The sequence below is a fragment of the Thermobia domestica genome, chromosome 8 (assembly GCF_964235325.1).
Source record: "Thermobia domestica chromosome 8, izTheDome1.hap1.1, whole genome shotgun sequence".
In the NCBI taxonomy this organism is placed as follows: Eukaryota; Metazoa; Arthropoda; class Insecta; order Zygentoma; family Lepismatidae; genus Thermobia; species Thermobia domestica.
Genome location: NC_137461.1, coordinates 127703807 through 127718366, shown reverse-complemented (window position 1 = coordinate 127718366; position 14560 = coordinate 127703807). Strand labels below are relative to the sequence as shown.

The window sequence follows — 14560 nt, the reverse complement described above, 5'->3', positions numbered from 1 at the left end:
AACGTGATAGCCCACAAATGTGTGTGTTCATCAAGATTTTACGAATAGTTACTTTTACGAACATTTTTTTTCTTCCGTTTTTTGGCTTAAACCAGTTAATTAAAAAAAAATTGGTTTAAACCAGCCAACCCTGGCTGTATTTATGAATACGTACAGCGATATAGTGAACTTTCTATACTAAAAAAATCGTTATGGCAAAGTTTTGTCCGAGGTGAAATTTTCTCCTGCGAAATTTTGGATGACGAGATTCTGTACCCAAGCCGGAAGCAACTTAGTCTCTTTGCAAACAAAATTAATTAAACCCTAGTCGACGTTTCTTAAACTAAATCTAATATCTTTGATGAATGACAAAGTGATAATAGTAGTACAAGGTAACCAAAAAAGTTCTTGCCGTTTGTGACGTCCAATTAATCGTGCGCTCACAAAGAGGAAACGAAATGATACGTGCCTGCCAAGCGATCGGGAGTGAGACTGATAATCGACCTTCACTAATACAAGCACATTGCGTACATACAGCATAGCTCGTCCATTGTCGAAGAGAAATGAAAATATCGAGGCAGCTAGTTCGCGTGTATTTGTTGTATGACTTTAAGTGGGTCTGTCAGCTCACCGCATATGCCATGCATTTGGGGAGAATGCTGTGAAAGAACGTACCGTCAGGCATTGATTCCAGAAATTCCGTTCTGGAGATGTGAGCCTGTTGGATGAACCTTGGAGTAGACGACCACATGCGTTGGATGACAAGGCCCTGAAAGCAGCCATCAAGGAGGAGAGTGGCCTGACATGTAATAACTTGCAAAAAGATTCCATGTTTCTGTTGAAACAAGCAGACTGCACCTGCATGACATGGGGAAGTCATACAAGTTAAGCAGGTGTGCAACCCAAACATTGTCGGCAGCCAACAAGGAACAACGCTGTTTAACCTTGCTCATTGGTGACGAAAAGTGGGTCCTCTGTGACACTCCCAGGCGTACCAAACATTGGTTATTGCCACGTTACCCTGCTTCTCACACCTTAAGACCATCTCTGCACCCATGGAAAGTTAATTCTGTCTGTATGGTGGAATTGTTGGCAAGTGGTGCATTACGTGCTTCTTCCATCTGGTCAGATTATCACTGCTGACCCCTACTCTCAGCAGTTGCAAAAGGTGCACCATGCATTGCAGCAGGAGTCGACATTGGTGAATTACAAGGGTGTTCCTGCACGACACTGCCAAGCCACATGTGGCAAAGAAGACCCGGGAAACCTTTCAGCAACTTAACTGGGAGACACTGTGCCATGCTTATATTTACCGGGGCTTGCGCCAACAGATTACCACTTGTTTCATTCTCCCGACAACTACCTCTGTGGAAGATCCTTCACAAATAGAGATCTGCGTAACGCACTCACGGACTTCTTAGCATCCATGACCGATGAGCTTTATTTTCAGGGTAAATTGTGCAGCTGCAGGAACGTTGGCAAAAGGTATTGGATGCTGGTCGAGATTCTTCGAAACTTAAAGGTACGTACTGTCCACTGTATTGCCCTGTGTGTACCACTGCTGTAGAACGGCAAGAACTTTTTTGGCCACCTTTTAATAATAAGTGTTTTAAGTTGATATTTCCATTTGTGTTTAACATTTAATGATTTTGGAATCTCCAAGTTTGTACTAAAAATTGTGCGTCAGGAATAAAAGGTCAGAACCAGGTTTGGAAGCTTATTGCAAAGAGTTGGAGATAATTAGTAAATTTCAATATTGAGTCATGGTAACGTTACTAGTAGTTTGATTAATTTTAACTCAATGTTATTGCGCATGGATTTTCTCGGGGTTCTCCCGTTTTCTCCTACTTGTTTCCACCATTTCATTCATTTCTCATAATCACCGTCTCCTTTAGCGTAGCCGGCATAACCGTGGGACATGAAGATTTCATTTCATTTCACTCAGTATTGTTCATGTTAGTAGAGATAACTGGTCATAAGATTTGTATGGACTTTGCATATTAAATTCAGTAAGTAGAAAACATACAAAAACGAATATGAAAGATTTATTTTTTTGTGTTTTGTTTAACCAGCGCTAGTGGAAGTAAAGCAAAGTGACTTAAGTCCTTCAATACAAATAAGGTCTTAGTGCACTGTAAGAATCGTCCGTTCTCTGTTATAAAATTAGAACATTTGTTTTTAAATATTTCTTACGATGGTTACGAGAATACACTCAATTATTGAGTCGCTATATGAGTTGTAAAAGTTAATAAAGGAAATTGCTGCATTGATGTTTTTATTTTGATATTTTGCAGGTTTAGAGAGGGGCCAGTGTACTGAGGCTGATTTGCAAAAAGCGAAATCGATGGTGCCAAAGTCTCTGGAAAGTTACGTAGTTCGTAAGTATTTTATTTTACAAACTGAGATGCCAAATATTATATAACGCACACTTCTGAGGTTTTCATCTCCTACCTTCGTTAAAAATGTACGCAGTTAGATTACTTCGGACAGCGTTTCTCAAACTATGATCCTCAAAATCTGTCCTTATATAACTGATTTGATAGATTCTCTTCGATTGAACACTGATACAAAAAATCAGAAAAATAAAATTCTACTAAAATGCGAATCATTCATTATAGTTGAGAATCTCAAACAAGTATACAATTTAATAAGAAAAAGATTATACAAATTCTGATAGCTTATATATCTATTTATTCAAATTATTGGAAAACTAAGATGACGTATAATTCTTTAAGGAATTTAAATTAATGCTGTATAAATTTATTTTTTACAAGACAAGTGTAAGAAGGAGACAAGTGTGGGCTGGTTCATACGGCATTGTAATAAAAGTGCTACTCATTTGTAAACAGTTAGTTGGTTTTAAGAGAGAAGAAACAAAATCGTGTCGACTGAATCCGAGGGGCCAAAATGATGGACGTTCTCTCCCCTCTAAGTGATAACTTCTTTTCACGAGCAATACTTTTAAAGAAATGAGGCATACATGAGTTTATGACTGACTACTGCCAGAAGACGGTAACTACGCCGAGTTAGTGCATCTCATCACGAATCAACGCATAATGCATACGCGTCACTCTGTAATCTCGGTTTGATGTATTGTTATGTTGGTTAACTGAGATTTAGTATGCCTTTTAAAGCAGAAACTATATGAAATGTAAACTCAAGTTCACACGTAATTTCTTTAATTATTGAACCCGGACTGCCTGCACTATTATAACTCTTTTCAACCATGACAAAGAGTCCTGTTTAGGGTTTGTAATCAACGAACAACATGTAACGTTATAACCTAAAGAAAGGGGTGGTATGGAAGCCAAACTTTCAGCTGTGTTCGTTCTCTTTACCGGTGACACACACTTACATGAGTATTTATGAATCGATAATGTACTTTATATAAACCATGACTGACTAGCGCCGTGTAAACCTGGTCAACCGAACTAAATTTTTTTAACTGATTCGATTATCTGGTCGAAAATGTATTTGAAGGGGAAGAGAACATGCCCTAAATAGGATTTTGTGACAAGTGGCAAAAGTAATGCTGTAGTAAGTGTTCTGTTGAAGCTCTCGTAAGGACTATAGAAGGATAAATAAGTACATGTATAAAGACCTTATTATATGTAAACCGTTCATACCCTAAAGACCTGGACATACCTAATATTTCGGCCCAAGCCCAATCCAAACCGTACCCGGAAAGTTTTGGAGGTTTTTCACCCGAATCCGACACGACTTTATAAGCAATCCGCCGCTAAGTAACACAAACTGTAAATATTGCATTGTTCGTAATACCTTTTATTCAGCTTCGTACAAACAGACTTCAACGTTTCGTTTAACGAAAGTTAATAATTATTAAAGAACTGAAATTAATCGGACTGGGCGCAGCCCGATTTGAAAAGAAAGCAGGTCAGTCCGGCCCAATGGAATAGTGAAAATGGCCCTGCCCATACAGGTTACTATGCTGGCAAGATTACTTAGGGCGAATTATTTTTACGACATAGCTCAGGATCGTGAAGGGGAACAGAATTAGACCAGTGAACTCTACTGATTTCCGAGAATTCTCGTAGCCTTACTGTGCGATAATTGATATTCGGGCTGCATGTGAAAGTGTAGGTGCACGTCTTATTAGCGTCAGTAATTAAAGAGATGTTATCTTCAAGCTAGCAGGTTTTTAATGTTTATGCCTCCATATTTGCCAGTTATCCCCTTTGTTACACATAAGACATACACATATTCCACTCGATATCTTACATCTACCTTTAAGAAACATTACTTCGTAAGAGAACAATTATCGTGTGAATCCAATACTGCATTTCACGAGGAAAGTATTCGTTTTGACAATTAAGGAGCTACAAATTATTTTACACAGTGCGTTTGAAAAGTTTCTCCACATTGGATGTACGTGCTTATTATTGTGAGAAAAAAGATTAAAACATCACTTTTCTCTTTGTATATGTATGTCTGACACCGCTAGGAACGAAGCTAGACTTTTAAATTTGAACTCCCACGTATACTGCATAATAAAGACGGTTCGCATTACATTGTAACCAGTTGATGTGCTCAGAGTTGTGTTAACAATGGAGCAACTTTATTTTTTTTTAACAACATGTGTTTCGTGCAGATGACAAGTGAAATACTGTTCACTGAAAGGCTTCAAACAGTATTTATTGAACAGTATGAGGCTTAACCTAAAACTAAGTACTGAGGAATGCTATTACATATAAGGTACAAGAGTTTTCGGGGCTTTACTGTAGTGAGTATTGTTTGAGAAGAGGGAAATAATTTCTTTAAAAGGTCAAGCTAATTTATATATCTAGACTAGTGGTCGACAAATGACGGTTTCGTGAAGTGAATAAATTCTGTTATTTCTCTTCTACAACCATAAGAATAATAAATGAACGGAAATACAATATTCAAGAAATAACAATGTTATATGGACATACTTGTTTTCTTTTAGTACTAAAGTTAACAATTGCTGAAGACTTTTTAATTGTTACAAGAGAGATAGACTGAGGAAAAAATTAAGGATGGAATTTTGGCATACACTACAGCTTTTAATTTAAATTTATAACTATGAATAATTATTTTCATAATGATGTAATACGGTGGAAAAGCAGTTTTAATTTTGTTGGCGATGTTTGTATTGGTCTACTTACTGTCGTATTATAAGTTTCAGGTTATTTTATTTTATACTTATTCGGCCTAGGGGGAAAAATCAAGGACATCACATATGACATACAAGTTCGACAGAACTCATTCTTTCAGAATCAAGTTTGACATTGTCGTAGACCTTGATCTGGTACATAAGTGTAAAATATTGTAGTGCTATATCAGTGCAGGCTTCTGGTTCCTAGGCTATACAAATCAGAATTTTAAATCATATCAGTGTGCATAGTAAGAACGTAATACATATTGTTTAAATATCAATTATAGATCAGTCTTGGACAAAAATAAATAAATAAGGGTCTGTTTTTTTATGACTGTGAATATTACATTTGTTCCTAGTATGTCAGCTAGCTATTAAGCTACTTATTAATGCAGTTGTATCGGTATTAATCCCATTTGTTTGTTTCACTAATATCTTCAGTTATCGTTTCACCTTTTCTACCACTAAGTTTAGCCCATAAAATTCAAACTAATTAGTAATACTGCCTTTCAATTTCATGAAATAATAAAATAAAACGGTTTTATTTCTAAACATTTTGTTTCCTTTTTCTAGAACTTGCTAAAGGTCAGCGAGATCCAGTCCTGCCTGATGTTCCTGGGCCCAGTTCGTCGTCCATCTCAGTCTGTTCCGAAGATCTTGAAGTGCAGCGAGCCGTTGGAGGTCTCTCTCGACAGTCGTCCCTCACCTCTCTCTCCGACCCACTCCGCCCAGACTCCTCATCCCCTTCTGCGGCTGATGACTACGATGATGATTCAGACATTTCAGATGAACTGGATGTAAATTAAAACTGAAATATTCAGAAGCGAGATGAATGTTTCTTGTTTAGACATTTAGGTAATAAGGTTCTGTTGTTCGACTGGTGATGTGTTGTATATTGCATGGCAAATGTGGTTGGAACGAAAAGTGGATTTGAATCTGTAAGATCATAACTGCCAGAAAAGTTTTGTGTGACAGCCAGAAGAATTCAGTATATTATGGATCAAGGCCTGCGTTCGTTAATTTTTTTTTTTAAAAAAAAAAAGGAAAAACGAAGAATGAATTTGCCATATGGCAAGCTGTGATTAACCTCTTCTTTTCCGAAGGAGAAAACAAATATCTTACTTGTTGTGTGTGTAAAAAGTTATTTTACTCGCTTGAAAAGCATTCGGTCTTTAGCTACTACCATGATATTTGTATCAGTCCATGTTGGATGCAGAAAAATAAGTGAAAATATTTTTTAAAGTGTATCAGTATTGCATTAATTTAGCCAAACTGTTTGTATAGTACTTGCTTGCACTTAGTACAAATAAACCTCTCCTTCCCACAATAAGTTAGTAGAGATATCAAAGAAGGTATTTAATAATCATGTAATGCGAACCATTTTTGTTTAAATATGTTTTTCGTTATATTTCTTTTAATATAACAAAATTGTACAGGCTCTGTTTATCTATATAAATATAGATGAAATTTCTACTCAATAGAAAGCATTGACGTGACGGTAATAATTTTAATCATATACTTTCTGAGTGCAGCTTCCATATCGAAAAACTTTTTATATATATAAATGTGTTATAATACGAAGGTTCTTAAAAAAAAAAAAAAAAAAAGAAACAAATTTTTCGAGAATACGATTGACTTCTCGAATATACTATATTTATAAGAATGTATTAATGCACATACATTCTTGAGAAAAATTCCAACACGTTTTTAGACAGTCCGAAAACAAATAAAATCATGTATACATGTATAAAGCTTGTTTGGGCCATGGTTTCTTCAGAAATTAGTTTAATACTGACCACAATGTGATAACGTGAAGCCTGAATGATTGTGCTGAAGACTATCGATAATCTCGTGTAATGGACCAAATCTGAGCCTGTGCATTTTTTTAATGCACAGTTGGTATGTTTTTTTCTTTCTTTTGATTAATTTCTGCCAGTACTGTACTGAATTGAAGTACATAACATATATTGTACAAGTTGTGGATGAGATGTACCTGTGTGTGGTATGGGAAATTTCTCCTATATACAAACACAGCAGAAAGGGTGTTCTTTCTGCAAAAAGAAACTTCAAATGATGCCTCTGCATGTATTTTATTCCAATGGGAGGCTATTATATAACTCAGGATAATATGTGCCCAATGACTGGATATTGAATTTTAAGATACACATATGTATATTGGAAGATAGGGAATCAAAAAATGTCTATAGTTGTAAGCAAGAATGATGAATTTTATGTAAAGAGGTTTGTTATGGTGGTAGAAGTTTTTCTTGTAGTTTTTTCCCGATCTTGCCAAAGTATTTGCAAGCCACAGCACAAGAACAGCTGTTTTCCATTGTGTAATTGATGTTAGTGGGCCGATCTATTACTGTATATGTGTGCCTGTACACTTATTGGTTACAGCAAAGAAATTATTCATTATTTCACTTTGTAATTATTATGTTGCATATGAATTTCTCATTGATTCTGTTATATAAAAAATTATACGAAAGAGAAGCATAATACAGATTTTTTTTTCCTTTGTACAGCTCATTGTGTTTTGTCGAAAAGTTCATGTAATAAAAACAATATCACACTTTGTTAATATACTTGCATACATTTGTGTGTTGCCGCTTTTAAACGTATATTTATATTTTCATGAAAAAGTGGTAAGTTCGTTAATTTTATACAGCTAGAAAATAATGGCAAAATTTAAACATAGTAGTAATTTTTAAAATAAATGTGTGCTCAATATTTTTGTCAAAGATTCCACCAATTCTAATTAGACAGCTCACAGTGTAGCAATAAAGTTGCAGTCTTATCACTCCACTGCAAGCAAATATTCCGTAGTCATTTAATACCTACCTTTGAGGCATTTCTACAGATTGCTATCAAAATTTATGCTTTATTAATTTTTAAGTACAAGAAGAATGAAAATTATGTATAGGATGGCTAAAAATGACGTACAGTCTTAGAAGGTCACACTAGAAGCACATCACATTTCATTGCTGTGTTGAGATAATGTTGACCCAATCCTTGCTTTTTCTAAAATCACTTCACAACAGCGATAGATTGTTTTCCATGAACGCCAGGATTGCGCACCCGAAACAGTTTGAGATTTTATTGTATGAAAAATAGTTACATTATCGACCTGCAATTTTTAGCAGTGAATAAGCACTAACACCGTCAGGCATGAAAGTGTTGTAAATTTTTGAGTAGATGTGTTATCTATATGACAAAAGTGTAATTATAGTTTACAATATACGACTGACTATATCAAACTATTAACTACATTCTGCTGCCGACAATCCTGTAAATAAATAAAATTAATACAATTATATTAAAAATGGCACCCACAGCTTCGCAATGACTAATGTACATGATACCATTATCATTCGTTACATTTACTGGCTTAGTTTTCACTCTAGACGAACTCCAGGGTAACCCTTTGTTCACCACAGGTATATCACAGTTGAGAATTACTACAAACGCGTACATAATAAGCTTCGTGGGTGGATATAATGGATATTGTGAAGTAACGGTATCATAAACTAATACAAATAGTTACCAGAATAATGGATACACACATAGTTTACAACACGCAATATTGAGATGTTTACATTAGATATGCATGCGTATCGCCTAGCCGTTGTAGTGGGATATTAGATAATCGCCTGTAGTATGTCAGGCAGAGTAGAACGGAGGCATTGTTAAAGCTGGTAGATGCAATTTCCAAACAGCTGATTAGGGTCAACAACGCTTTAGCGTGAAGCAAGTAATACCGAGAACATACAAAAGGACCGCCAGTGATTCGAAACGCGTAATATGGTCCGATGAGTCTTTCACGCAGACATCTCTGTGGTGCTTACGGGCCTAATTTCCTGTTATACACTGAGCCCATTACTGCCAGTAATTATGTTGACATTTTAGTTGACCACAGGTATCATAACGGCCCATGTATTGTTTCCGGCTAACGACACAATTTTCCAAGTTGATAATACGCGTATTCACATTGCTTTAGCTGTTGATGCGTGATTTCATGAACATCAGGATGACAGGTCCTTTGACTCGCCCAATCCGCAGATCTCAACACTATTTCATACATGTGGTCTGTTATGGAGTTTAAAATTTGGAGTAGATATACTCTCCCATCCCCGAGGATGGAACAGTGCTGCAATGCATGTAAAATGGCACAAAATTATTCTGGAAACTACCCTGACTGCTGCCGTCCACGACAAATCAGACCTGTTCTGCAAGCTAACGGTGGTCCCACGCTGTGTAAGTTACATTTTCTTCAATGTTTCCATTATTTTGATAACCATTTGTAGATCATTGTGTGAGAGAAGAAGCAGATAGATTATATCCATTAGGAACTCGTGACACATGGGTCTGCCGAATACATGAAACTATATTTTTGTAACGTCGTTACCCAGCAAAGGTGAAACCAGGTAGATCGTAATTCGACAGTATCTCATGTTACGAATCTAGCATTATATCAGAAAATTTCAGTCATGAATGAACTAAAATCGAACTTCTAGTAGCCCAGACCTTCCGCCATCTGATTTTCGTCCGTCATTGAATTTTCCCTGAAAAATCCTTGATACATACATCGTACGAGTCTCCTCAAACCCATCCGATATGGATCAAACTTGGCATAGTAGTGGACTGTGACCACCTACTAGAAGTGCAAAAAAAGCTGGCTCTACAGGACTGTCTATCATGACTAGTTTTGAAACTGCATTTCTAGATTCCCAGAAAGTGTAAGTTATGCAACCCAGCATATCGATTGTCAATTTGATTGCCAGGGTGTCTACAGGTCAAGGAAAAGTCAAAAAAAAATGAACACTAGGTCAAGAAATGGCACGGTAGGTCAAGAATTTCTGCGGGATCAGCTTCTAGTTGCAAAGCTTGAGTTTCTGCAGGCAGTTGCACTTGAGTTGGAGGATTTTCTTGCCACATTTCAATCTAATGATTCACTTGTGCCAGTCATGTACAGGGAACTGTACATTCTGCTGTACAGTATCGCAACCAGATTCATTCAAAAATGTCATGATTGGAATCAACAACACCAGAAAGCTCGCTACCCTTGACTTAACAAATTCGTCCAATATCAAGATGGCTCAGAATGTTGGTTTTGGTACTTCCGCTGCTTGCAGAGGTTTAAAAGATCTGGAGATACTGTCATTTAGGAACCAATGCAGAGAATATTTGATATCTCTGTTCAAGAAATTCGTTGGAAAGTGCCCATTGGCCTGCAGAATTGTTAGAGGAGACTCGTGTCTTTCTCCAGATGTAGTGGCGAATAGCTCATTACGAGTCTCTCCTGTAACCCGTGCCCCTTAAATAGTTTGTGTCTGAGAAGCATTTATCTCCATCGATGGCCGAATGTGTGAAACGGGACTACCTTCAACTTTGCGATTCCTCGTGTCTGAAGGAAGCAGTTAAATTATTTGATTGGAAGACAGACAAACTGGATTTGTTTCTTTCTAACGTTCTCCGTGACACAAATGTGAATAGTGTTTCGATAACTAAGTTCTTTTCTCCGCACTGTTTCACCTTGTTTCACGCCAGTGCGGCTGTGGAAAGAGGTTTCTCAGTTAATAAAGAGTTTGGTAGAAAACTTGACAAGCACGGGCGCCTCTGGCGAGGGGGACTCGTCCCCCCCATATTTTATTCTAATTTATTTCCTAATGACAGAATAACAAATAAATTATAATTATTATAGTCTATTTATTTGGAATATAATATTCAGGCTGCAAAATGATTATAACAGAGTTCTTGATATATCTCAGGGGGTCCGTGAAGGTAAGCAGAAAGGTAAAGGGAATCGAAGATAAACAGGTTGGGCTGGGTAGTACCATTTAAATTACTTTCTTTGATGCCCTTCCCCCCCCCTTCCAAATTTTACATGCCAGAGATGCCAGTGGATAGAAGAGTCGCTTGTTGCTCAATGAGCAGTGTACGAAGTAATTAGCTGCAGAATGATTTCTAACGTTAAGCTAACTATACCAATGATTTTGGCGGTAAGAAATTCATCATCTAGAATACAGGAAGCTATAAAGGGTAAGAAGAGCAAAGAGAACGAAGTGGCTAACAGTAAATGAAAGTCTGCAAAAGAATTACATTTGTTAGCGATGAAGAAGAGGAGACTTATGCAGCAAATACATGAAACAATTGATTCTTTGGACAGAGAAATTACAAATCTGAGAAAGAAAATTAGTAAGTGCGCTTAGTCTAACATAGAGAAAAAAGTATTTGCGTAATAATGTGTATTTTTCATTATTTAAGAAGCTATGTATGAAAATAAAATGTTCTATGCAAATACAAATGTCCAAGTTACCATATGCGTTGCACAATAGTACGTATTTGTACTTACTAGAATGATGACATGAAATCTCTGCCATTTAGTAGTGTATTCACAGAGAAAGTGTTAATTATAAATAAAGCCATACCCCATCCAGGATGAAAGTTGTAAAGTGTATTCTAAGAGTTAACACTGAGATGATAAAATTAGATAAATTAGCTAATAAAACTACAACTGACCAAAACAGTATATATACATATATGTATGTATATTAAGAAATGAAATGAAATCTTTAAGTTTAACGTCCCACGGTTATGCCGGTTAGGCTAAAGGAGACGGTGATAATGAGAAATGAGTGAAATGGTGGAATGAAGAAAGTGGGAAAAAACGGGAGAACCCCGAGAAAACCCACGAGCACGGTGTTTGTCCACACGGCGCGAGCTGGGATCGAACCAGGGACCCCAAGCACCGGAGGTGAACGCTCTACCACTGAGCCACCGCGCCCCCACGTATGTATATTAAGAGTATATATATCTGTGTTACCGCCGAAAGCTATCTGAGGAAGGCTATGTTACATAGCCGAAACTGTAACACACATATATATACTCTTTAAAAAAATACTGCTTTGGTCAGTTGGAGTTGTTTTATTGACAATTTTGAATGTTCCAAAGCTGAAATGAATAATTTACTAGGTAGTGAAATGAATAATTTACTATGCAGCCTTTAGTGATTACAATTTGCTAAGACAAAAGTGTAAAATACTTTTAGCTTTCATCTTAACCGGCCATTAATAGGGGATTTAAAAAATACCCTAAAATATGTAGTACATGGTGAAGAAAATTTGTAGAATCGTGAAGAAAAGGTCAAGAAATTTGGAGTCTCCAAACCTGTAGACACTCTGGATTGCCTAAGCACCTAATCCAGTGCCTGAAAACTCTTCTTCCAAAGTCTCTTCCATCTCAACTCATAGTCCGGTATCCAGGCCTGCAGTTCATTATCCACATCCCATCCGGAAATAGGTTGTGAACCACGACTACAGACACAGGACATCGACCTACGAGTGGAGCTGGCAATGAGCACAATGAAGATCTTAATATTGTCTGTAAAAGCCCTATCTAAATAATAATAATAATAATAAAACTTACAAATCCCAAAACAGAATTTTGTCGTGCAACTAAAAAAAAAAAAAATCCAAACTGAGATTTTGATTTAAAACTGATAAAATAAAGAAAATTTCTACAGATTCGGTTGTTTCCAACCCGCCTTGCAAATAAGAGAAAAACCAGAAACGGGTATCTTTCCTCTCTTATGAGGTGTTCATTCTGTCCTCCGTCAAGCGCTGAACATGCAGGTGCTTGGCAGACAATATATATACAGTAAACCCTCGTTAACACGAATTCCAAGGGACTGAAAAATCAGGAGTTCGTGTTAAAAAAATTCGTGTTAACCGGGGTCCCAAATTTTATTATTCGAATACATTTTCTCCATACATACGCACTACAGTATATTACGTATGTCATAGAAAACACTAGAGATGGTATCAAGACGAGACTGAGTAGTCTCGGTTCCAAATTCGAGACGAGACCAAGACTATTCTCCGTTTTGATACCATCCACAGAATTGTATCAAGACGAGACTAAGAGTTTCGGTCTCGTCTCGATTTCGAAAAGCACAGCTCGGCCTCAAATTCGAGTTAAAATCGAGATCGAGACTAGTTTCGGTCTCGGTACCGGCCTCTGAAAAATGAAAACACTACAGTAAGCTCATTATCCTATCTTCGAAGATTTAAAAAAGAAAAAAAAAGTTTCCACACAGAAAATCAAGGTCAAGTTATAAAATTGACAACTCTGCTAGCAGGTTGGGTACCGCTAGTAACGGAAAGGTATTTATGACTGCTGTCACCAGCTTGTCTGCCAAGCACCTGCATGTTCAGCGCTTGACGGAGGACAGAATAAACACCTCATAAGAGAGGAAAGATACCCGTTTCTGGTTTTTCTCTTATTTGCAAGGCAATTTTCGTCTGTATAAATACTGTATGACAAAAACATCTGGAGTGAAATCGAAAATAAGAAAAATGATCTGGAAAAAAACTAAGGATTGAAAGTTCCTGTTAAATGAAAACATTTACTGACTCAAGGGACTAAAAGTTAGTTCGTAATTCGTGCTAACCGATAAAACTTCCTATAAGATAACGTACAGCGATGCCGGGACCGAAATTTTGTTCGTTCTAACCGAGTGTTCGGCTTAAGCGAGTTCGTGTTAACGAGGTTATACTGTATATTGTTATAATTGTAAAACAAAGGGTCTACAGCGTGTTTACTAAAATTCTAAACTGAAATTTCGTGACCTTTTCTTTCCCAAACAACAAAATTTAGTAACATTCTCAAGAGCGAATTTGGGTGCGAATTGGGCCGAATTTTCATGCATGCGATAGAAGCGTGCTTTGCTTGCGATTTGGTAGCGTCTAAAGCCGACCATAGACATAGTGGTGAATTTTGACGTTTTACAAGACAAAATTTTCCAGTCTATATTTATATTTGTACAGATTTAAAAAATCTTGGCGCAAAAGCTAAATTTCGTGACTTTCATGACTTTCGTGATCGATAGACACCCTGGTCTACTATTATATCATTAAAATAGAAACGTTCAAAAAAAAAAAAAAAAATCCAGACAAAAGCCTGTTTTTAAGCTCTTGCATCCCTACCTGCTACACAACCCTGTGAAATAATATACAGGCATCTGGTTCCCAAATTAGTCATCAAATTTGCATTTGGATAGTTCAAGTTCAACCGAATTCATCTGATTTGGATCAAACTTGGCATGGTGGTAGACACTGAGCTAGTATATAAACCTGTGGAATATGATTTATATGCTTTTGGTTCTCAAATTGTGAGCTCATCAAACTCGGTGTTTGTACTTAGTGAACTTATTTTCGCAGAACTATTGTATGCAGCCAATATAACTCATCCGATCCTAACCAAACTTGCTATAGTGATAGATCTTTTCAAGCTTAGTATTCATATGGAATAATACGGTATACCGGCGTTTGGTTCCCAAATTTTGGTTAATCAAATTAAGGGTACCATCGTACGAGTTGAAATCATCTGAATTGGATCAAACTTGACATGATGGTAGACTACCTGCTATTCAAGCGAGTGAAATATAAT

At 36.8% G+C, this 14560-nt stretch overlaps 1 protein-coding gene across 2 annotated transcripts in view; it reads left to right on the top strand.

Moving 5' to 3' along the window:
* The window catches only part of Dp (transcription factor Dp), a 71896-nt gene extending 64202 nt beyond the window's left edge, over positions 1–7694 (top strand). For both annotated transcript variants that reach the window (XM_081768986.1, XM_081768987.1), the window contains exons 10-11: positions 2274–2357; positions 5687–7694. In XM_081768986.1, coding sequence (XP_081625112.1) covers positions 2274–2357; positions 5687–5919 — 317 coding nt within the window. In that variant the 3' untranslated portion in view covers positions 5920–7694. The remainder of the gene's footprint in view (positions 1–2273; positions 2358–5686) is intronic.
* The last annotated feature ends 6866 nt before the right edge of the window (positions 7695–14560 follow it).